The sequence below is a fragment of the Nicotiana sylvestris genome, chromosome 4 (genome assembly GCF_000393655.2).
Source record: "Nicotiana sylvestris chromosome 4, ASM39365v2, whole genome shotgun sequence".
Lineage (NCBI taxonomy): Eukaryota > Viridiplantae > Streptophyta > Magnoliopsida > Solanales > Solanaceae > Nicotiana > Nicotiana sylvestris.
Genome location: NC_091060.1, coordinates 53,462,713 through 53,487,717, shown reverse-complemented (window position 1 = coordinate 53,487,717; position 25,005 = coordinate 53,462,713). Strand labels below are relative to the sequence as shown.

Below are 25,005 nucleotides of genomic sequence, written 5' to 3'. Positions count from 1 at the left end.
TTTAATTGGACCAAAATATCTAGAATTTAAGATATAATTCATATTATTTTATCAATTTAAATTCGATAAAACTTAAATGCTATAAGCTTTAAAGACTAGACTTGAAGTATTAAGGAAGACAATTTGTATCTTCCTTCTTACCCGTACTTTCATGGATTAATTCATGCACCCCCTTTCCACTTGTAGCATAAAATGACTAATTATGTCAAATTAAGGAATAAAGTAATAGCTTTACTTGCTATTACTTTAGAAGTAGTATATCAAATAGATGGCTCAATTTAAATGAAATGATCAGCTGTGCTAATTGATTTCACAAGGTTTGTACGTGACCTCTTTGCATTTGAAATTCTATTGAAGAATTTCTTTTGTTTTTTCATTCACATGAAGTAGTAAGACAACTATGCTTTCATTTTTAGTTTCCAACAAAATAATGTTCTTTCCATCCACGTAGATAATGGAAATTTGCAGAGGCCTCAACTTGATCTTCGGACAACCATAAGAATAGAGTACTTTTAAAATATGTCAACCTTACCCACGTAATCGAACTGTAGTTGTCGAAGGATTTGACTTCTTGCATGCCGATAGTAACACTCCTGTTAGGATATTTTCCTTAATTTACTAGAACTAGAACTAGAACTATGAATATCCTTTCTCCAATTTGCATGTAACTAGGAAACATCATCGACTTGAGAGTCAAGTCCTTTTAACAGACAAACTAATTGGATCCCACATCGGCCAAATTATTTTCCGCTACCCTCCAATACATGCATATATAGACGTATGTTATTTCCTTCCAAACACTAATTTGCAGTATTTGCAAGCTTGTTCAATGTTCCTTGACAGGTAAACATTTTTCTTTTTCCACTTTTATTTTTTGTGTTTTCTCTTTGAACACTTGGCGAACTTTGAAGACTTGGGTGGACATTTTAAACTTCAACTTAAAAATTAGTAGACTTACAGACTTGGAGGGATTAAATATTTCAACTTGAAGACAGGAAAATTTGAGGACTTCAATTTGAAGACTTCAACTTGAAGGTAGTTGGACTTAAAGATTTGGCAAACATGAAGACATAGTAAATCCATGTACTTCAATGCAAATACTTGGTAAGCCTCCTAAAAGACTATAAGTGTCCCATTAAAGACACTGGTTTACCATGGAGGCTTGCCCCTCTCTAAATCATATGAGATCCAAAGTGCTTGTCCCTCTCTAAATCATATGAGATCCAAAGTTTAACAGAAGAATGATATTTCAGCCCGATTTTTCAAGTGTTGGTTGAACGAGTTACTTCCGTCATATTTCATTTGGACAACAATTGGGGCAATATGTATCTTTTAAAATTATACGACTGAACTTAGAATGAAACACTAAGCTGCTTACGTACCTCGGTGAAAAGGATCAAGTTGTACCGTAGTTTAAAATGGTGATTTTTTTTAGTGTCTTAACTTTTTCCTAGGCCTCTCTTTCGAGGTTTTCAACTTATCAAACTTTTCTTTTTGGACTGTACACAGTTCATACTCTTGCTGGCTAGGAGTAACATGCAGTTTATGCTCTTGCGTTAAGGAGCGTAGCAACTTGCAATTTAAGCACATATTTTGAGAAGCTTTATAACTTGAAGATTTTGCTCAAATTTAAAGAGCTTCTTGACATAAACTTTAGGCTCGTACGTCCAGGAGCTTAGCGACTTGAATTTATAAGCTCGTATTTTGAAGAGTTTTGCAACTTAAAGATTTTGCTCAAATTTGAAGAGCTTTATGACATGCAATTTAGGCTCGTGCGTCCAGGAGCTCAGTTATTTGAAGATTTAGCTTACGTTTCGACATGCTTCGCAACTTGAAGACTTGCTTAATTTTGAAGAGCTTTGCAACTTGAAGTTCGACTGGAATTTGAAGAGCTTCGTGTCTTGAATATTTAGCTCAAAGTTGAAGAGCTATGCAACTTGAAGTTTGGCTCAAATTTAAAGAGCTTTGTGACTTGAAGTCTTTGCTTGACTTTGAAGAGCTTTCGACTTGAGTCTTTTGATCGAATTTGAAGAGATTTGAGACTTCAACACTTTGCTCGAATTTAAAGAGCTTGACAACTTGAAAACTTTGCTCGAATTTGAGGAGTTTTACGTCTTGAAGATTTAGTTCAAATTTAGGGAGCTTCGTGACAAATAGTATAGACTCATGTGCTAAGAAGCATTACAACTTGCAGTTTACGCTCGTGCATTGAGGAGCATAACAACTTGCAGTTTAGGCTCGTGCACTGAGGAACATCATAACTTGTAGTTTAGACTCATGCATTGAGGAGCATTATAACTTGTAGTTTATGCTTGTGCATTGAGGAGCATAGTGACATGCACAGACTTTTCGGTTTCATTCTCATATGAAAACTTCATCGTAAGACTTAAAGACATATAGCCCTTGGTCTCTACTTTTGACCATACTTAGTTCCATGTTATGAGCACAAGTTGCTAGTTCTTTAAATATTTTGGACTTTATGCCTTGTAAAATATAGCAAAGACCCCAATGCATGTCTTGAATGCATATTTCGATGCCAGAAGTTTCGCTAAGGAGATATTTGAAGTTGAGGCTTAAGCTCCTCTAGCGGTTGATGAAGTCAATAACTGGCTCATCCTTTCGTTGATGAGCATTTGTAAGTTTGATCATGCTTACGATGCATCTTGTTCCATAGAAACGGTTGAGAAACTCATGCTCTAACTGCTCCCAACTATCCATGGAACTAGATTCGTGATTTGTGTACCAACCGAACACATTACCTTTGAGAGATCGAACAAACTGTTTGATTAATCATCGTACATACCTGCATTATTGCAAGTTTTAACAAAGCGCGCTACATGTTGTTTTGTATTTCCCTTGCCATCGAGTTGTTGCAACTTAGGAGGTTGATAACCAACATACATCTTCAAGTTATCAATTCTTTGCGTATATAGCTTTGCATATGTGAGAGATATTTTGGACGAAGACCCTGGATTATCTTTGATAGCCTCCATGATGAAGTCCTTCAATTTCTCAACGGGAATAAGACCTTCAGCAGAGACTTGGATCTCCTTGGTTGTTGTTGCTTGCTTTTCGGAGGGGTCTTCTTTCTCTTGTGACCTTTGAAAATTTAAAGGTGCTTCTGTTGATTCTCCTTCTACTATGATATCCAACTTATTTGTTAACTTGAAAGGCTTAGCATCTTGATCTTGCACGCGCTCTGACAAGCCTTCAACTGTTTTTGTCAAATTTTCAAGTGTTTCTTCTATAGTAGAAGCTTCAATAATCATTTCTTGCATGATCACTGTAGATGATGAAGAATATCTATTGGACTACTACTACTCCCTTCGAGTCTCCTCGCTGTGGTGGTTGATGAAAAAGAAGAAGAAGTAGTATGGGGTTGGGGAGAGGGACAAGAAAGGGATCCAATTTGGTGAAAAAGTAGTTGGTGGTGACGAAGAAAAGATGTTTGGGGGAGGGGGAGGACGGTCTGATTTGGTTTTTGCTTTTTTATTAGTATTATCTTTTTTAAAGAAAATTAACTATAGGTAAAAAGATTCAAAAATTACCTGTGTCATTTTTTATTTGTTAATTTACCACATCGGCAAGTGTAATTCACCCACAAGATCTGTGGAGCATAAGTGTGCATAAGACACGCTACAAACAATTTGAGGTGCTTACTAGGCAAATGAATCTGTTGGGGTGTCTATTTGGTCATAATTCAGAAGGAATAATTTAAGGGGACCATTTATATATGTTGTTTTGTATAAATAAATTATTACTTACATGTTTGGATTAGTGGCGGAGCCACCTTATCCAAAGGGGTGTCAACTGACACCCCTTCGTCCGGAAAACTACACTGTGTAGTTTGGTAATTTTTATTTTAAATGTATATATTATTATATGTTGACTCCCCTTGACTTCTTTGTGTATTTACTTCTTTATATTTTGACACCCTTTAATAAAAATTCTGGCTACACTACTGGTTTGGATAAAGTACTAAAACTGATAATATAATTAATGTGTTTGGATAAAAAAGTGTGGATAAACTATTTTTGAAAAGAAAAGGAGGAAAACTAATATAGAATGTAAAAGGAAGTTAGGAATCTTATTTTGGTAAAGATATTCTTATAGTTGGAAAAAATTATTAAGAATGAAATACTTAAATATTTAGTAAAATTAAAAGAGCTGATAAGCTGAAAAGTCATAAGTTGGGAGTAACATACTTAGAGAGGGTATTTGGATTGGCTTTTAAGCTGGTCAAATCAACTTTTAAGTTCTTTTTTAATTTTTTCAGTGTTTGGCAAAGTCAAAAAATGCTTAAAATAAGTTAAAAACTACTTAAAACAACCCAAAAGCAATAAATTGGGCAACCCCAACTTATTATTTTTTGGCTTAAAAGCTATTTCTGCTAAAAAACTACTTTTTTGAAGTTAATCCAAATGGAGTTTTATAGATTTTAGCTGATTTTGGCTTATAAGCTTTAAGATATTTATCAGATGCATAGGTAAGTCAAAAAATGCTTATAAGTCAGTTTGACCTGCTCATAAACTTAGTTAACCACCCTCTTAAAAAAAAATAAAAGTACTCTCTTTACCTTTTTTATGTGATGGTTTTTGACTAGACAAGTATTCACCCTCTAAAATAAGAAAATAGAAGTATTTTCTTCACCTTTTTATATGATGTACTAGACGGAAGTAGCCCGTGCCAGCACGGGCCTAATGAAACTTTTATTTGGGAGGTACTCCGAGAAGCACTTTGTCCTCTACATTTTTTGATTGCCTGCATCATAAGAGCACAGGAAGAGATATGTGTACCAGCAGGTTGACCCTAGAGATAAATCCTGGGTAAATATAAGAAAATATCTAGTCATTGATAAGTACAGAAAGGTTTCCTAGGAAATTTCATATTTTTCTGCCTTAGATCTGAGTCCATAAGAACTATTTCCCCTGATCCCCCTAATCCATAAATAAGAATGATGAAGTCTAGTATACATTCTAACATTGAAAATAATCTCAAGCATTCTTATCCTAGATAATGATATGGACATACTGTGTATAGTTAATTAAGATTACGTCGTTAATTTGTCAAATAAATGTGCTTCAGTCAGGTGCTCACTTTAATATTTTGGCACCATTTTGGTGAATAACTAATGAAATAATATAGGAAATCGGTATTGAAGTGAGCATTCACTTCAAAAGTGGTTTAAGTCATCAAATGACAGTACTCTCCTTCGAGACATACATTATTAACCTAGTCTTACTCGCTCTAACCTCCTTGCCTGTTTTCGTTTCTTTCTTTTTTGAGATACCTGCCCTGCTGTCTCTGCTCTCGTTTGGGCCCCGGGAATCCCTTGCTTTTGGCTAAGGTCTTTATTTACCTTTTTTCATTCCGCCCCTCAAAACTACAAATTAACAAAAAGGACCAACCCATAATTAATGGTCATTGAGCAGTTCGTAAAGATATATAAATGATGTGTGTCGTCATATTGATGCATACCTCATGCTATCTTCAGAGTCATTTGAAGAACAATCAAACTCTGCTTTGTTATCAGTGAGCAGATCTTATACAAACAATCAAGACGCATCCAACCTCCAGGAAAAATCCAAAACATAGCGCAAGAAAGAAACAAACATGGTAGAAAACTTACCAGACTTAACAAGCACAGCAGAGGTAGAACATTATAGCAACAAAAATATAAAAAAATCATGAAAAATCAAAGAAGCCCAGAAAAATTGAAAAAATCACCAAGTGAAAGATGACACCTTTGATCTCTTGAAGTCGCAAAGCAAGAAGAAAATAACAGAGAGCAGTGAAGGAGAGAGAAATAGATGAACTGGACAACAATAAAGAGTCATATCTTAAACAACGAATCTACACGTGTTTTAATAAAATAAAAGTGTAGTACGGGTGTTAATTCCCCAATGAAAAGTAAAATTCAAAAAGCAAAATACAAAGTATTTTGTATAGCCTAGGAGTCATCATTTTCTGGTCCAAGATATATTTTTTTTATATGAAGTATAATGTTGAGAGTAGCGTGACAGAAGAAATATTGAGGTTTAACATTGAAGAGGTTGACATACTTGCTAGAAGTATCTTCCTTTCACTCGAGAATTTCATCAAATACATTGACCGCATCAATGTTCTTCTGTTGTTTCTACTACCTTTTTTATCCTGGCAGATACTTGCTGAGGCAAGAATCTACAAAATCACAAAATCACAAAACCTGTGAATCAACAATCTCTGAGGAAAATAGAATAAGACAATTACATGCTCAGCAAGAACATAACTCGACAACATACAATAAAAATTGAACCATTGGCACCATCAACAGAAAGACACCTAAAAAGCTTCGCCAAATCAACATAATAAATGTTGTTGAGAATATGAATACTCATTGTGAATGTACAGACCTTTAGTTGGTCCAAATACGTTAAGCAGGATGCTAACCACAACCAATGAAAGTTATTATTTATGTTCTAATTGTTCAAATCCCCACAACTTTGGAGCGAAGTGAGTTCAAATGTCAATGCAATTCCTAATTAATAAAAGAGACAAAAGAAAGTAGAAGTTAGTCACAGTAAAGGTGAAGTTGGTAAGAATTTTGATACATATACATATAGTCAGTGATCTTACTTTTAAGAGATAGTAAATGCTCCTCATTTGTCCGGAGTTGAGATTGACTGTGTTGTAGCATACCTCCAATTCTTTCTGATTTTTCACAAAAGAATCAGTATGTAGAGTATTCTACAACAGTTAGGTGACAATGAATCTGATAGAAAAAGAAAGTTTAAAACAACCACCAAGTTTTTTAAGTACATCACCAAGCAAGTGTCTAAATGATATGAATACATGAGCTATAACACAGGTTTTTATTTTCTGTTAGTAATAGTTATTTTTTTTCATCATGCAGTACTTATAATATTCTAAAATATTGGCATGAAAGAACCTAATATTGTTGATGCAAGAAATGCATTTGGATTATCAAATTATATTGAAGCAAGAAAAAGAATGCAAGATAGATGAACAAAATGAGACAGAGATGGAATACACTATACATACCATAGAAACAGTAAAATCAAATAGATACAACATTGATCTATTTGTTGCATATCAGAAAACTTTTCCATTTTTTAGAACATTCAAAATTTAGCAAGAATTTGCAAGCAAATAAGTTAACTGCGCAAAAAAGTTGTTTCAACAAGAATCATTAAATGAACAATAAGCACACAGGGAAAGATAAAAATACCTCTGTAACAATATTAGAGTAACTTCTAGGATTATGCAAAACCTGAAGCCAACTTGCCATGAATTATGTGAGCATAGTACAGAACAGAAGTTGGGGCCATCCTCGGGAACTATTTATGCAAAAGCTTTTTGAATGATTTCATCATATACTATATTGTAAGTTGAATGATCATCATCACTATCTGTTGCAGGTGGTCGAATTAATAGCTTTACACAATTAGAACTTTTTTCTCTTGATAGCACTACGTAGAGCTGACCGTGTGAAAAAACAGGTTCGTATAAATAAACTCCCACGAAGTCCAACGTTTGACCTTGAGCTTTATTTATTGTCATAGAAAAACATAATCTCAAAGGAAATTGTGTTCTTTTGAAAGGAATAGGCAATTTTTCATCTACTGATGATAATAATGGTATTCCAGGAATAAATACATGTGTATTCTTAAAGTCCCCAGTGACAATTTTAGCACTTATAACATGTTTGCGAAGATCACAAGATATAAGTCGTGTACCGTTGCATAAACCTTCACATGGATTTAAATTTCGTAACAACATAACAGGACAATTCTTTTTCAAGGTTAATTTATGGGGAGGTAAACCAACAGGATGTAAAGTATGCAAAAAATCTTCATATTGACTTTGATCGTTTGCTTCAATAGTCTCATCAAATGCAACGTATGTTTTAGATTACCAGGAAATTGAGCTATGAGCAAATCATTTATTTCATCGACAAAGTCATTTTTGGTTGTCAGAATTACACGAGAAGTCATAGAAAATGCATCAGAAAAACATGTATGTAGATTTGGATAAGTAACTCTAAATAACAGATCTAATGATTGATTTTCATAAACGAAAAGGATAACAAAACAATCAGGGATTTCAATTTTGTCATGGCTATTTGTTTTTTCTTGTCTATTTCCTATTCTCATCAAATATTCACAAAACGTAGGATCTGTTTTTGCACGCATATTCTCTGATAATTGTAGTTTTTCGAGTCGATTCCAAATTTCAAAATATAATAAGCTTTGTGAATAAAATCTTCTTTTTTTCCACTCCTAACAACTGGGAGAGTTTGTCTAAAATCTCCATCGAAAACGATCACTTTTCCTCCAAATAGAGCATTTGTATCCATTAAATCCTTCATCAGAATATCAAAAGTTTCTATCACTTTCTTTTTCGCCATAGATACTTCATCCCAGAAAATTAGTTTTGCATCACGTATTAAAGTTGCAAGTGCGCTTTGCTTACTAATATTGCAAGAATATTGTTCATCGATATCAATAGGAATTTTAAAACGAGAGTGAGCAGTTCGTCCTCCTGGGAGGATCGAAGCTGCAACACCTGAACTTGCTGTTGCTAAAACGACAAAATCTTTTGATCGTACATCAACTAATAAAGCACGGTATAGAAAAGTTTTTCCAGGTCCATCAATGAAAAATGCTCTTGATTTGTTAGAAAATATTCTATTAAGAATTGTGTCATATGCTTTTCGTTGTTCGATATTTAATTCTCTCTAGAAGCAAATCTTCTTCTCTAACAATGATGTTTCTTTCAAAATGACACATTGGTTTCTCTCACAGCAGCTGAAGGTTTAATTTTCTCAGGAATCAGATTATATTCATTAATATCATGTCCCATCAAATGTAAAATATCATTGATATGATTTAAAGTCATAAAACAAATATCTTTAGCATTCATGTTAGGTAGAATCTTAAAATCTTCGGACATTGAATCTTCAAATTGTTTCCAAAGTTCTGTTGGATTAGCAGGATTACAGTACACTAATAATGTTGCAAACAAAGGCCTTAAACTATATGGCATTTGATAATTTGTAGCTTCAAACATACATTCAACTAAGTTGTTATCACAGTGTAACAATCCTCTTTTTTCTGCGGCCTCTCTAAATGTACTACAACATTTGCCGTCAACTTTACATAAGTCCTGATATGATTTTGGTCCTCTAACGTTCATCAATAATAATATAAGAAAATATCTTTCTCCTTCTGTTGGATGACATGTTACAACACGTCCAATTACAATACGTTGTTTTTGACGTGTCCACATTTTTTCCTTAGGTGACCATACAAAGTACTCAGGAAATTCTTTATATAATAATAACAGTTGCATAACATCTTTATCTGTTCTGTTCATAACAAAAAATTCAGTTAACATTGTTTTTTGAATCATTGGATTACTCAGTATTCTATCAACATTTTTAATACTTTTAAAAGAGACAAATTGTTGTCCTTCCAAATGTAATTGAAGGTGAAAAACACTTGGAGTCATTTCACTTATGGGAAAACCAAATAATCGCCATGCAGCTTCCGGAGGAGAAACCCATCTAACAGATTGATATTCTTTTATTTCATCCATGTTTGTATCTGTATCATTATCATGTATATGAAATGCAATTTTATCGTGTCCTTCGCAAATATATTTGTAAATATATTTCACTATTTTAATATCAGAACAAACTTCAATATTCATATGACAATTATACTTTCATAGCAAAAATGGATTATATGGAACAACCCAAGAATTATCCAGAAACTCACCTCTTACTTCTACAGCTTCTCCGGTTCTTCTCCTTTTGTATATTGGATATGAATTCTTCCCTTTTAATGTTTGTTTAGCAAACTTTTGGATACTTGAATTTGCAGTTATTATTTTTTATGCAAATATTTGTAGGATTTAACTTTTCACAAGGACCATGCATCATATGTTTAATAACAAGTGAATAAAAATCGCGATCTTTTTTAGAATCAGGCAATTCTGCACAAATAAATTTATCATAGGATTCAGGAGTCAATAATTTGTGTTCATCAGCAAGTATAATAAGAAAATGAGCATGTGGAAGACCACGTTTTTGAAATTCTATAGTATACATGAATGCTGCAACGCTTCCAAAGATTTGTCTTTTTAATATATCCGTCTTTAATTCTTCTACCTTTGCTCTGAAAACTCTACTAACTAAATCAGGTTTGTTCTGTACTTCATCAGCCAGTGATAAATGTTCTTTTATTTTTGGCCAAGAAGGATTACATGTCATTGTTATAAAGAAATCAGGCTTTCCAAAATATTGTACCAATGCGATAGCATCCATGTATCGCCGGCGCATGTCCCTTGGTCCCCCTATAAATGTAACAGGGAGGAATGTTTTCTTTCCAATTTTAGAGGCTTCCCTTTCACCACATCTTAAAACATCAAGGAGTCCTTGCAATACTTCAATTCTAAATAAATCTGGATTAAATGAAAAGAAGTCTAATCTTTGCGTTTCAAGCTTTATATATACATCTACTATAAATTGTTGGAATATTCTCCCACAGTGTAGCACTTCATTTGTTTCATTATCTCTTAGTTGAAATTTGTAACAATAATACTCTCGACAAGACACTGTATCTCTTTTTCGATTTCCTTTTTGTAGTGATTTATCTTCCATATCAAGAAATCCATCAACTGAACACATATTTGATATACTGGGCAATTGTTCATGTTCACAGTAAGCTCTACGTTTCGTCACATTTTTTGTCTGAACAATTTTTTTGATACCACAATGCCATCCATTTTCACCGAAGGGAAATAATAATGGATACTGCAACGGATCATAACATCCATAATAATAATGAACTAACCGAACTCTATTACTGTAGGTATAAATTCGAATATGTGGTGCAGATGTATCTCTAGGATTTTCTTCAAGCAATAATGCCACAATCTCTGATGTACTGGGTAAGTTATATGTTCATTGATCTAAGGTTGAGTGACATTTAAGAGCAATATAGAAATCAGATAATTGAGGAACATTTAAGAGAGATCTTAGGAAAATAGTATACGGATTTACCTTCAATATGTCCATCAACTTTTTCACTATTGATTTATTAATTCTTGTCGAACATGCCATCCTATTGGCTAGCTCATTATCATGATCGTAGAAGTACAACTGTAAATTCCTAGGATTTTCATTGGAAGGAACTAAATCTTCTATAAAATGATACATTTGCCCTTGGACTCTAAATGTGTAGATACCACAATTTCTTCTGGCTAGCTCTTTATCATACTTGACACCAAGTGAAGTAAATGCAAACATGTTATTGTATGTTCTAATATAAGTTCGAAAATTTTCAGATCCTTCAGTATTTCTAAAGTATAACTCCGATAATTCAGTTGGCATTTTATGAGATGTCAACCTTCTTGAACCACTGTTACAACAAAATCTTGGAGGTTCATATTCAAATTTCTTTGCATGACAAAATTGACAATTTGGGATCCTTTTAAGAGCAACATACTCACTTTGTTGCTCTTTACTGACCAGGCACATCTTTTTGGCCCGCCTATGAGCTGAATATGTAAGAAGTATCATTAGAAAAAAAGGAGCACCAAGGCATACGTATGGTGGACATTATTGTAACATTAAGTTTGTGCAAACCTTTGATTGGTACGGTGTTCAAGGTAACATGGCGCACGTTAGATGTACCCGATGTGGACCCTATTGTACAAATAGTTACAATTTACAGTAATATATAAACAATATGTCATTCTGAAAAGAGTATGATCTGAATGTAGGTTTACCTGTTTCACGAATGATAGGGGGGGTCCAATGTACCCTTTCCTTTGTCTAAATTAGCTAGTCATACAAGCTTGATAGCTACCGACTGGTAAACAAAATAGCCAAAATGTTTAAAAGCGTACAACAAACCCTCAATAGATGCAAAATAGTGTGTAAAAGAGCACGTAGTATTTATGTCTTTTAGTTTATAGATACATATAAGATAAATAAGCTATGATATTCAATCTCCAAGCAAAATAAGCATCGTTATATTAATAATATTCTTCGTATAAATATGAGTACAACAATATATAACCAAAAAAGTAGCGAAAAAGGTTCTCGTATGGTTACCTGTTTCACAAATGATAGGGGGATCCAATATATCTTTGCCTTTTTCTAAATTATCATGCGATGTAGCCGTGCAAGCTTGATAGCTGACAAGTGGTAAACAGAATAGCGAAGACGTTTAAAAGCGTACAGTGAAGCCTCTGTAGGTGCAAAATAGAGTGCAACAGACCACATAGTACTTAAGTAATTTTAGTTTATAGGCACATATAAGATAAATAAAGTATGCCGGCAGCTGGTAAATAGAATAGCCAAGACGTATAAAAGCGTACAACGAAGCCTCAGTAGATGCAAAATAGAATGTAAAATAGCAGGTTGTATTTTTGTATTTTACTTTTCTCCGAGCAAAATAAATAAGTATCCTTGTATTATAACACTAATTGGATCAACTTTGCTGATAGGTATCATGCCATTGAATGGATGTTTAGATGCACCTTTTATGAGCCAAACATATCAAACATTTCCTATTGAATGCAGGATTGAAAACCGCTATAATTCATAGGCAAGCGAAAAATAATTGCGATCTTCAACAGGGAGATTCCCCAATTTATATCATTTCAAACTCAACAGAATATGAAAATATCCAAAATAATCACTGAGGTAACACTTTTAGAATTGCTATTGGACTTGCTCACCAGCTTTTGTCGTATTTGGATCTAACAAGTGACAAACACCTCATCAAGTTTGGGCTAACAATCAGGACTCTAGCACAGGCACATAGAATTGACGCACAAGTTTTATGGGACTTCATTCATGGTAAAACCATGTAGTTGATAAATATTGTTTACATCATCTTGAATCTGGTTATGTAAACTTGGGGAACATGGATTGCTGATCATTTAATTTGATGGCCATTGCCTCAACAAATATGCAGCTATCTAAGCCAAGATATTAAAATTCGAAATAGCGCCACTTTTAGCTATTGAAGACTCAAAAGGCATCTAACCAAGTGCTACAATAATGGCACTGCAAGTATTTCATAACAGACATCTTTAGCCATTAATGTTGGACACAACGTCTGACTTGTAAAGTGGCTTATCTATCTTGCCATTGAACAGAATTAAGCACTTCTATAAAGCACTAAAACATGATGGATGTAGAGCACTCAAGTTGATCCAGAAACATCATATCCAATACTACCGAAAGATAAGACATCTAACTTGAGAGATCTAATATAATCTTTCCTTTTTCTAAATTATCCCGCGATGTAGTCGCGCAAACTTGATGGGTGGTAGCTGCTAAACAAAATAATGAAGAATTTTAAAAGCGTACAGTGAAGCCTTAATATGTGAAAAATAGACTGCGACAAATATAAGATAAATAAGATATCATACTAAGTCTCCAAACAAAATACATAAGCATCGTTGTATTAATAATATATATGGTTTATAAATATGATTGCAATAATATAACCTTTTTCCGGAAGGGAAGGAGGTTCTTGTATGGTAAGAGCAGTTTGTTTCAGAAATCGTGCTTTGTTCCAATACTCTGAGACAACAACAATCGGACTTTGAAGAAGGTTGTGCTTTGCAGAATCTTGTCTTCTTATACGTCGCGATAGCAACAGTGCTTCCCTTCTATGAGCAGATATTTGGCTTTGCCTATCACACCATTTGAGTTGCATTGCACCCTTCATTTTTTCTGCGTGTGAGCACTTGTTTGGTTCTTTGAAATCCATCAGTTATGCAAGTTCAACTTTCCTTTTTACATGTAAATATTTCCATCTGAACTTGTCAATGTGATGTCTAAAAAAGGATAAATTATATTTTTAATATCGTGGAACATTCTATATATTACAGATTCTATCTATTATCCACCAAGTTAAGTTTTGTCATCGCACATAGGTTACTCAAATCAAAAGGAGCAGCATCTTGTCCTCCCAAGTGGAGCAAGAAATTAAATTGAAAGACAAATGGTAAGCGTTTAGTAAAAACTCTGACTGATTCAAGAATTTCCTCAGTAAGAGCAAACACAACTCGACAATTAAACTTCCTGTGTAGCAAAGGCCTAGAATCCCATGATAGCGGAGAGAAACACAAGATAAGAAAATCCAAACGATAAATTCACCAAAGTAAAGCTAACAACATGAAGAGCAAGGAGAGATGGGGTTGCAGTCGCAGAGGAGTTTGAAGATTGCGAAACTTTTCATATGTTCCTAGATGAGCAAAAAAGAATTAAAATAGGATGTGTCTCTGTGCTGACCTCTTAACCATATTCTTCTAGGAAAAAATAATTTACTTCCAAGGCTGTAGAATTGAATTTTTAATAGCAAAAATCCAGTATATCATAAAACGAAAAATTAAACAGAAAGACGGAGGAAAAGGCAACGTGAATCGAATACCACACGGAATAATCTAAAAATGTGTAACCACCAAATTGATTCATTCAAGAATTTGGTCAAACACATAAAGAACAAAGTCTTAGTGTGCAGTAAAAGATGAAATAGAGAAATACAAGATAAGAAGAAGATAGCTTACAGGAAAACAAAGATCCGGCCAGGAAAATTCACTAAAGTATAAAGATAAGAACAGGAAAAGTGAAGAGAGAGAAGGTGAAAATGGAAATTTGCAGACGGTGGAGCTTTTCCTTTCTCATATAACTCGGCTGTTAACCTTTTGATCAGTGAACCTCCATCTGCCAGGTTTCTCAAAGACCTGTCTGTGTGGTACCGATAAGAACAAGAAGAGTGAGACGAGAGAAGCCAAAGAAGAGTCGAGATAATCCAAGTGAAGCCAAAAGACAGTTGAATGGAAAGACAATTTTGCCCTCAAAGTGCTAGCAAACATGTCGTCCAGGTACCTGCTAATTCCCTCTTATAAGATAGGAGAATTTGACATGTAAACCAAATAACAGGTACAAAGTACCAAAAGTATCTTTTAAACGATAATGGTAAGCGATCCATATGTCTTTTTATTTTCATTCTTCTTTAAAAAATATAAACTTTCATATTAAGTGAGTACTAACAAAAAATGCCATTAAGAGAAGAATGATATTGCTAAAATTAAGTAATTTAAAAAATAAAAATATGTCATTTTAGTAGGAATAGACTAAAAGAAGGCGGAAAATAAAATGAGACACAATACTATTACACGATCAATGATTATCTAATAATATGACCAACATTTGTGGGTGAGAGATGAATTTCAAAGAGAATATGCGTCGTTTATACCTTAATTCTCAAGTACTGTAAAAAAAGAAAAGAAAAGTTGTATTGACACGTAACTCAATTGGTCAAAAAATCCCATAACTAAACACCCTTTCTATTTCTAAAAATGCTGCAAATTTAACAGAAAAAACACCAAACACCAATGAATATGATCCCTTCACTCACCTTCTTCTTTCTCCTCTTCAACTTCTTTTCATTATCATTTTCTTCTTCACAAATCTCCATTTCTGTAACCCCAAAAACCTTATCGAAATCCGGCGGTTTTATCACAATCCAATGGGCCGGTATTCAGTCACCTTCTAAGCTTGATTGGTTAGGAATTTACTCACCACCCACCTCATCCCACGACGAATTTATTGGCTACCTTTTCCTTTCTTCCTCACCTGAATGGGAATCGGGGTCGGGATCCATTTCCATCCCTTTAGTCAACCTTCGATCCGGGTACCAGTTCCGGATCTTCAGATGGACCGAATCCGAGGTTCTCCCCGAGCTAGTGGATCATGACCACAACCCATTGCCTCAGACGAACCATCTTCTTGCGGAGTCAGAGGAGATTGGGTTTGAGTCGGGTCGGGGCCCTGAACAGGTGCATTTGGCTCTCACTGGTCGTGAGGATGAGATGCGAGTCATGTTTGTGACGCCTGATGGGAAAGAGAGCTACGTGAGATATGGGCTGACCCGGAATGCGTTGGATCGGGTTGTGGGAACCCGGGTCGTGAGGTATGAGAGGGAAGATATGTGTGATGCTCCAGCTAATAGTAGCATTGGTTGGAGGGATCCTGGGTATATACATGATGGAGTTATGGTTAATTTGGAAAAGGGAAAGAAGTATTATTATCAGGTAATTTTCTTCAGCCTTTTGTTTTTTGAAAAAGAATATTTTTTATGTTCAGATCGGCATAAGTTTCTGCTCGGTGTAAAAGTTATTTACGCAATCAGATAATTGCATGTATCAAATGGTAAGTTATAACATGTTAAACTACACTAATAGTGTAAAAAAAATTCATTAACATTTCAGTGTACATAACTTAAATCCAAGTTATATCAACTAGTTGAGATAAAATCTTATTACACCTAGTTGTAGATGCAGTAATTTACTTTTTTTAAGTGAGATAGATGGTTGAGTGAACTAAAGCACTGGAATGCTAATCCAGTAATCCGTTTTACCAGTTAATCGTACTGAGGGTTCGTATCCGCCTCTTTGCTTTGATGACTTGTTAATTTTTCTCAAGATTTTAAAAAACCCTTCATTTCCATAAATTATTTACTAGTATTGGAATGATATTGTTCTGAATAGAGCAAAACTCATATATATGATTCATACAGCTAGTTTGGGATTGATGTGGTGTCGATGCTATGTTCATATAGGTTATTTAGATTCATAGATTGTGGAGCTCTCTTCTGACCCTAAGGGCTAACTGGACTCACTTGAGGGGGGGGGGGAAGATACAAAAGTTTGTTAATTTAATTTCTCAAAATCCAAATTTTCCATGTTTGTACTATACTACTATTTGGTTCTTGGGTAGGTCCAGAGGGTGTTTGGGGGGTATTGGCTTTACCTTATCCTAGATGCTAATGGTTCTGAAAGCTTAGAATTTGATCCTTGCTCTATCTGGTCAGATGATCAATTTCTGGGCCAGAAACCTCAAGTCTCATCGACCCTCCACCCCCATCTTAAAAACCTTAAAGCTTGTCATTTTAGTACCCTGTCTCTCTTTTTCTCTGAAAGCTTCATTAGTAAATGTTTGGGTTACTACAACACATAAAACAACCTCTCTGCTTTTGTCTATTGCTAATCCTCTTTCAATATGATCACTTAATTTCAACACTCGTAAAAGAGGTCTCTCCAGGTCCTTAATGAAAGAATGAAAGTTGAAATTGACTTTATCATGCGCTGTCTTTACGCATGGATATTTGTTATGAGAGAACTTCTTTGCTCTAGCTTCAAACTTATTTCTTTTACCTTTTCTTACGAAGCAATGGCTGTTTAAACATTTCTCTAAACCTCTTAACTGTCTTTGCTTTAGAGTTCAGTTCACACTCAGAGAATTACATTGTCGGAGAGCAAGCTAATTTTCTTCTTACATGTACCTATATATTCTGTATTTCTTTAATTCAATAGCAAATTTACTTTCTTGGTAAGAGTTATGCTTTTACATGTAGTGGGAGGTTTGAGCAGTACACAGGCCGGTGAAGTTTTGGTTTGTTATACTGATTGTACTGACATGATAGAAAGGTTCAGGGGCTTTTAGTGACTGTATAATAGGGTGAGGCATGGTGGAATCATTTCATTTGGTCATGAGCTAATTCATGCATGTAATCTTTGTAGTGGAAATACATAGAGCCCCCAGAATTAAAATTTTCATCGACTTCACAACTATCCGCTATAGTTGAAACATCCTCTATTTAAGATTGTTTCGAAAGTTCTACTAATCTAAACTCCATCTATACAAAATCAGCTTTTTGATCCTTAATCACTATTAAAGGTAATTACAATAATTTAAAAAATTGGAAATCTTCCATTTCTTGAAGGATGTTACAGCTGCCACTGTTTATATCTCTAATGATGTATTACCATGCAGGTTGGCAGTTATTCGGGGGGTTGGAGCACCATTTACAGTTTTGTTTCACAAAATGGAGACTCTGGTGAAACATTTGCTTTCTTGTTTGGAGACATGGGGACTGCTACACCATACTTGACATTTCTTCGTACACAGGATGAAAGTTCATCAACCATTAAGTGGATTAGCCGTGATATTGAAGCTCTTGGTGATAAGCCTGCTCTTATCTCACATATTGGAGACATCAGCTATGCAAGAGGATACTCTTGGTTGTGGGATAACTTTTTTTCTCAGGTAGAACCTCTTGCATCCAGAGTTCCGTACCATGTATGCATTGGCAACCATGAATATGATTGGCCACTTCAACCTTGGAAGCCCGACTGGTCAAGCCATCTATATGGGACAGATGGGGGAGGTGAATGTGGTGTACCATACAGTCTTAAGTTCCATATGCCTGGAAACTCTTCAGAGCCGACTGGAATGCGTGCTCCCGCAACTCGGAATCTTTATTTTTCATTTGATTCGGGCCCAGTTCACTTTGTTTATATGTCAACTGAAACCAATTTCCTTCCAGGTAGTAACCAATATGACTTTTTAAAGCATGACTTGGAATCAGTTGATCGAGTAAAGACTCCTTTTGTCATCTTTCAAGGGCACCGACCAATGTACACTACAAGCAATGAAAAAAAAGATGCCCCTATAAGGGAGAGAATGCTCGTGCATTTGGAACCTCTTCTTGTGAAGAACCATGTGAATCTTGTATTGTGGGGGCATGTACATAGGTACGAAAGGTTTTGCCCTTTGAATAACTTCACCTGTGGAAGCTTGGGCTTGGATGGGGAGGAAGCAAAGGCTTTTCCGATGCACGTTGTGATTGGGATGGCTGGACAGGACTGGCAGCCTATCTGGGAGCCAAGGGTGGACCACCCTACTGATCCTATTTACCCACAGCCCGTGCAATCTCTGTACCGTGGGGGTGAATTTGGATACATGAGGCTACATGCCACAAAGGAAAAACTTACACTTTTTTATGTAGGCAACCATGACGGTGAGGTGCATGACACGGTGGAGATCCTAGCTTCAGGTCAAGTTCTGAATGGTGGTAGCCATGATGGTCGTGTGACAATGGAAGAGATGGAGTCTAATTTTTCATGGTTTGTAAAGGTTGGAAGTGTACTGGTGCTTGGAGCTTTTATGGGTTACATAGTTGGGTTCATATCTCATGCTCGGAAAAATGCTGCTGGTGAAGGCTGGAGACCAGTAAAAACTGAGGAAATATGATTACATTGTGAAATTTGGCAATACTCAAGTCTTTACAGCCATCTGCCTTGTGATAGTCTGCCTATTGCCACATAAATGAACTATAGTCAAGATGATGCTTCAGCTGGTCACTGTTAGTTAGAGAGAGAATGCATGGTCTAATAAATTCTGCATTCTGCACACCTATTGTAAATAGATAATGGGAAATTCTCTTCTTGGTCTGTTGGCTACTCCCTGCTGTTTTAGTAACTTGTTGCAACTTGTCTACCATCCTCACCTTTCTGATGAGGATTAATTAGAAATTTAAAGCCTTGTGTTTCACGATTTTAGATGTAATTGAAGGATCTTGTATATGATCAGTGCTTGATAGAGTTGGTCTTTAGCAATTATCAAGAAATTAAAGAATACATTATTTAAGACACTATAACAAGGAAAATTCAGACAGTGACTAATCATTGGGTTTATTTGGCCATAGATTTTGCTAAAATTTATTGGGAAAACTACCCTGTATAGTCCTTCAAAATTTTAATAGCCCAAAGTTTTCCCCTTGGACCCGAAATGTCCCTCCGGCCCAATCTTATTACATCTACTAGCCCATAATCCATAAACCACCCACGCTTTTGAATTCACTCGTTTAACTCGGCTCTCTCAAACCACCTTTCTCCTCAAACACAACTTCTGCATTTTTACTCTTGGTTTCAATGTAAGTCAAAATTTCAGTAGGTTTTTCGATTTTTCTTCATAGTCGACTCTAGGTTTTTCGATTTTTGTTCATAGTCATCTCTATAATGGGGGAAAAGAAGTCTTTGAAGAAAAAAAGGAAGGTGAAGGCATCTCCAAATTCTCTGAAATTAGCTGGTAAATTAGTGAAATATAACCCTAATTTCATTAGCAATGACGATGACGATTTTGAAGATTTACCAGAATTTGGGTGCGATTTGGGGCATGCAACCCATAAATCTGTTGAAGCAATGCAAAATATCCCTAGTGAAGGAAAGCAAAATACTCCTATTGATAGAAGGACTCGTTCTCATAGCGGGACTCCCAGCGATAGAGTAACGAGGTCACACACTGCTCAGCATGTAGTTGTTGAAAAAGGCACAAGTTCCAAAAGAAAGATTAAAATAGCGAAAAAGGATGTTCTGAAGGATAAGGGTAAAGGTTCTAAAAGGAAGGCTAAAAGTAATGGGGATGATGTTCCATCAAAAAAGAGAAAAGTTCACGATGATCAAAAATATTCTAGCTCACCTGATTTGAAGGTATTTTCTAATGATATAACTTTGACTTGTATGCGCCTAGTTTATTTTAATATGTAGAAATTTAACCAATATGGCAGTTATGTTCCAGATTTGTATATAAAATGTATCATTCTTTTTCATATTGTATATAATGTGTATCAAGTCAATAAGTAATGTGCAACTTTTGTATATAAAGTGTATCATCTATCCACATATTGTATAAGTAATGTTTAAAGTGTGTATTTGTGATTGTTATGAAGCTTATATATATTTATATTTTTGTGTTGTTTGCAGCTTTGGGATTACTATGTTCCTTTGGCTGATCATTATAGTACCCGTATGAGTGTGCATACAAACTGCAGTATAGTGGAATATTTGAAAAATAATTTGGATGATCAGCAGATTGAGATGTTTAGAAGAACATGTTTTGGTTATTTTGTGGACTTGGCCGAATTTTTTATACAGAACCAACTTATCCATTCACTATTGCTTAGGGAAGTAGTGTCACCTAAAGATAATGAGTTATGGATTAAAGTGAATAGCACCAAGTTGCGCTTTGGACTTGCAGAGTTTTGTATTATTACAGGTTTAAAGTGTAATGGTGATCCCAATAAGGATTATGAATCTATCCAGTCAAGTCGGTTGATGGAATTGTACTTTCCAAGCATGTCGAAAGTGTCTAAGAAATCGTTAACCGACTGTTTCTTAAAAAAGATGTGGAAATCTGATGAGGATGCATTAAAGGTTGCAGTATTATGTTTCATTCACAGTTTCCTGTTTTCTACTACGAACGATGATTTGATAATAAAGAATGATTTTCTGTTGGTTGAATCTGGTGATTTTGAGACTTTCCCTTGGGGAAAAGTGGGTTTTAATGCTACGTTGGGTTCAATGAAGGATAAGGTTCGTAGTAGGAGAGAGATGTACCGATATGGTGGTTTGCCTTTGGCATTCCAGTGTTAGTTTTATGAATGCTGCCCCTATACTCGCAAAAACCTTGCTTGCCGGATTGGAAATCTTGTGCCACGCATACTTAACTGGAAAGTAAAGAAGAAGGTGACGTTTAAGAGGTTGAGGAAAGAGTTTTTTCTTTTAAGTCAGGAGCAGGCAAAAGATATATATTTCTGATACATAAATTATACATTTCTGATACATGCATTATACATTTCTGATACATGAATTATGCATTTCTGATACATTTGGTGATTGCTAACTTTTATTTATTTATTTGTAGTTGGTGTTTGGTAACATTTCCCCAACAAATGATAAACATACAAGGCTTCAATTGGATGACTTTGTCCCGGTTTGTGAAGATAAAAATGAGATTCATATTGAATCTGGAGTCGTGGCTAAAGTTAAAACAAATGCTAAGAAGCACTGCAAAAATAAGCCAGAATCACAATCTATCAACAATGAGAATCCGGATCCACAGTCCAGTAACTTGAATTCAAGCGAGAAAGAGCTGAAACTTCTGATAAGTGAAATCAAGAAGGTACAATTCTATTTTGTCTTTGAGCAGTTTTGACAACTTAATTGATATTCGGTTTCACTTTTCCTTTTATAGGTAAACGACAAGGTTTCATCTTTGGAGAACTTAATGATTTCCTCATTTAAAAAGGTTTTTAAAAGCTCTAGGTGTACGCAATGCTTCAAAGGTATTCTCATGACTACGCTTATTTGTTACCTTTTACTACAATTTTTCAACTTGTTGTATATTTTTTCTGAACAGGGTAATCAAAAAGATGACAACCATCATGATAAGGAATTTTCAGACAATAATTTTGGTAGTGAGGAAGCTATGGAGAAAAATATTGGCATTGAAGAAGTTGTAAAGAAAAATGTTGACAATGAGGTAAGTCTAGAGCAAACTGTTAATGTTATAGAGGGTGTGGTGAAGGATTCTATACAAGATGGTAAAAGTAGTGAAGGAGTTGGTGATGACGAAGCATGGATTGAGGATGTCGAGCCTGAAATCACTGCAATCACCCAACAGTTTTGTGACAAAAATACTTCTAATATGGGGAGTTTGGTGGATGATTCTGTACAACTTGGTAAAAATAGTTGTGAGGAAGGTGGTGAGGACAATAGCTGGAGTAGTGATGCTGAGGCTCAAATAACTGCAATCACCCAAAAGTATTTCAATCAAAATATTGTACATGGTGATTGTTTAGGAGTGGAGAAAAATATTGCTACTATGCAGGAAGATCATATAGTTGTTGTTGATCATGACACACCTGAAATGAACCCTAGAGAAAGGAAACCAACATGGGTCATGAAGTCACCATTCTAAACACATTTGACTCTGGTGGCACCATCCAAGTTGTTGAAAACAAGCCAACTAAGTCAAAGAAGCCCATATTGACTATAAAGTATCCTTTTGAGGGAAATGTTGACAATCCTATTGATTTCAAAGTATTGTGTAAGTGAAACACTTTCATCAATAGAGGCTTAAGGACTAATGCGCCGTAAGTTTTATGTTTCAGTTTTTTCTTATTTCTTTTTTTTTCTTATTTATTTCGTGTTATGAACCATATCTTTTTATCATGATTCATCAGGGACGATGTTTATACAGAGGCTGTCAATAAGCTAAATAAAATCTTTGAATTTGGAGTTGATGATATTGGAGAAAAAAATGGTTCTTCACATTTGCAGATCCCGGCCTACCCTTGTATGATTCAGTACGTCAATACTTTAACTGTAAAATATAAACTGGTGATATACATTTTTGGTTTTCTCATACTGTAATTTTTTGACTGTATATATTCTTCACATTTCAGCATATTGATGTAATTTTTTACTATTTGAGAAAGAAAGGGAAGTACGGTGTTGATGTTCCAATAAGATTCACAATGACTGACTGTTGGTTTAACTGCTTGATTTCGAATTTGTACAAGGAGTTTTTGGAGAAAAATAGAGGCATGAATTTGATTACTGAAACAGATCCAATTGCTGAGTACATACTTGGGTATTTTTTAAGATGTAATGTTCCTTGGTCTACTGTTGATAAAATCCTTTTCCCTATAAATCTGTCTGATAAGTGGCACTGGATATTGTCGAGATTGTCATTCAAAGATCTGCGCATTTATGTATATGATTCCATGAGTGGCGCACGACATAATAGTGCAGTTCGGAGATAAGTTGAGCCATACTCAGTGTTGCTCCCACATTTCCTTCATCGTATTAGTTTTTGGGACACAAAGGAGAATCCTATGGGAATCCCCGCCAATGATCCTTTTGAGATTCATGTCGTTGATATGTTGCCAACGCAAGATAACACGTAAATTATTATTGAATATTTCTGATTCTTATTCATTTTTTGTGTATGAATTCCTATTTGGATATTATCCTAACTTTTATTCAATGTTTATGTGCTACCTTGTATGTAGTGATTGTGGTGTTTATGTTGTTGCATTTGCTGAGTACATCATTCAAGGCAGCAGTATTCCTAAAGCTATTGATATTGACGGGATACGAAATCGATATGGTATATTGCTATGGGATTATGGAGTGAAGAAACAAAGAGGACATACAGCTAGTGATGATGAGTCTACTGGTAGATTGAAGGATCAGATAAAAAAGGATAACAAAAAAAAGAGCAAGTCGCATTCCGTTGTTGATGATAAGTCTTTGAAGGATAACAAGAAAAAGGGCAAGACACATGTTGGTGATGACGAGACTCTGAAGGATATCAAGAAAAAGGGCAAGTTGAAGGGCAAGATGAAGTAGTTTGGGATAGTTTAACAGAAATTTCACATGTAGTTTTAAGATGGAAGTAGTTTGGTTCTTATATTGTCTATGATAGGATAGAGTTGCATACCTATATCACATTTTATGCTTTTTTGTTTGGGATGTCTTTGAACAATATCTTTGAAATGCTAATGTTGAAACATGTTTTGCATTTTCGACAGCTTTTGCAAATTGGAAAGGCATACAAGAAATATATGTTGCTTGTAATGTTAAAGCTTTGTGTATTGCCAGGATCTCTATTTGTTTTCCCCTCTTAAGAGCACTCATGGCACACACATGGACTTTTGCCTTAGAAAAAGTTCTACCCACTTCGAAGAAGTAATTGGAGTGGGTGGGGTACTGGAATGTACAGGTTTAGTGATGGCAGATGCTCAAATCTTTATATAGTTTCTTCTTGACCAGTGAATGTAACGATGTCAGTTACCATTATGATAGAGTTGAAGGTTTGAATAAATCAAAATATAATACTAGACCTCATGGATGTGTTATGGTCAAGTTTCATTTTCTTTGAGATATTACGGTTTTGCTGTTTTCATATTATGCCAGTGAATATGTGATAAAAAAGTGTTTAAAACATGTCCTGTTGCATTGGGCCAGTTAACTTTACAATCTTAAGCACCGTGACATCATTAACTGTAGCGTAAGTGTAAGATACTGTTAACTGCAGTTTTGTATATCTATCTGTATATTTTTTGGATAGTCAGAGTCTATTGTATGTAATTGTATATATATACAATTTCTATTTTGTATATTTAATTGGTAATCCCTCTTTTTTTGTATAGTTTTTATATAGTGACATCTATTTTGTATATTTTTTGTATAGCTATAGTTTATTTTCTATTTTTTTTTGTATAGGAACAAAATATTACATATAAATTGTATAGTGACAGCCTATTTTGTATATTTTTGTATAGTAAC

General features: G+C 34.9%; 2 protein-coding genes and 1 long non-coding RNA gene across 3 annotated transcripts; 1 reads left to right on the top strand and 2 right to left on the bottom strand.

Annotated features, from left to right (window-relative positions):
• Positions 1 to 9,853: 9,853 nt before the first annotated feature.
• On the bottom strand, positions 9,854 to 11,542 carry LOC138889549 (uncharacterized). The gene is made up of 2 exons (XM_070172873.1): positions 11,066 to 11,542; positions 9,854 to 10,816 (listed from the first exon to the last, which is right to left on the bottom strand). Exons 1-2 carry the CDS (start codon positions 11,540 to 11,542, stop codon positions 9,854 to 9,856), a joined length of 1,440 nt encoding a protein of 479 aa, XP_070028974.1.
• Positions 11,543 to 13,427: 1,885 nt separating this feature from the next.
• Positions 13,428 to 15,010, bottom strand: LOC104249860 (uncharacterized). The gene is made up of 2 exons (XR_716860.2): positions 14,593 to 15,010; positions 13,428 to 13,860 (listed from the first exon to the last, which is right to left on the bottom strand). It is a non-coding gene; the product is annotated as an uncharacterized lncRNA (long non-coding RNA).
• A 349-nt stretch (positions 15,011 to 15,359) lies between these two features.
• On the top strand, positions 15,360 to 19,473 carry LOC104249875 (probable inactive purple acid phosphatase 2). The gene is made up of 2 exons (XM_009806389.2): positions 15,360 to 16,122; positions 17,864 to 19,473. Exons 1-2 carry the CDS (start codon positions 15,424 to 15,426, stop codon positions 19,121 to 19,123), a joined length of 1,959 nt encoding a protein of 652 aa, XP_009804691.1. The 5' UTR covers positions 15,360 to 15,423; the 3' UTR covers positions 19,124 to 19,473.
• Positions 19,474 to 25,005: the final 5,532 nt, after the last annotated feature.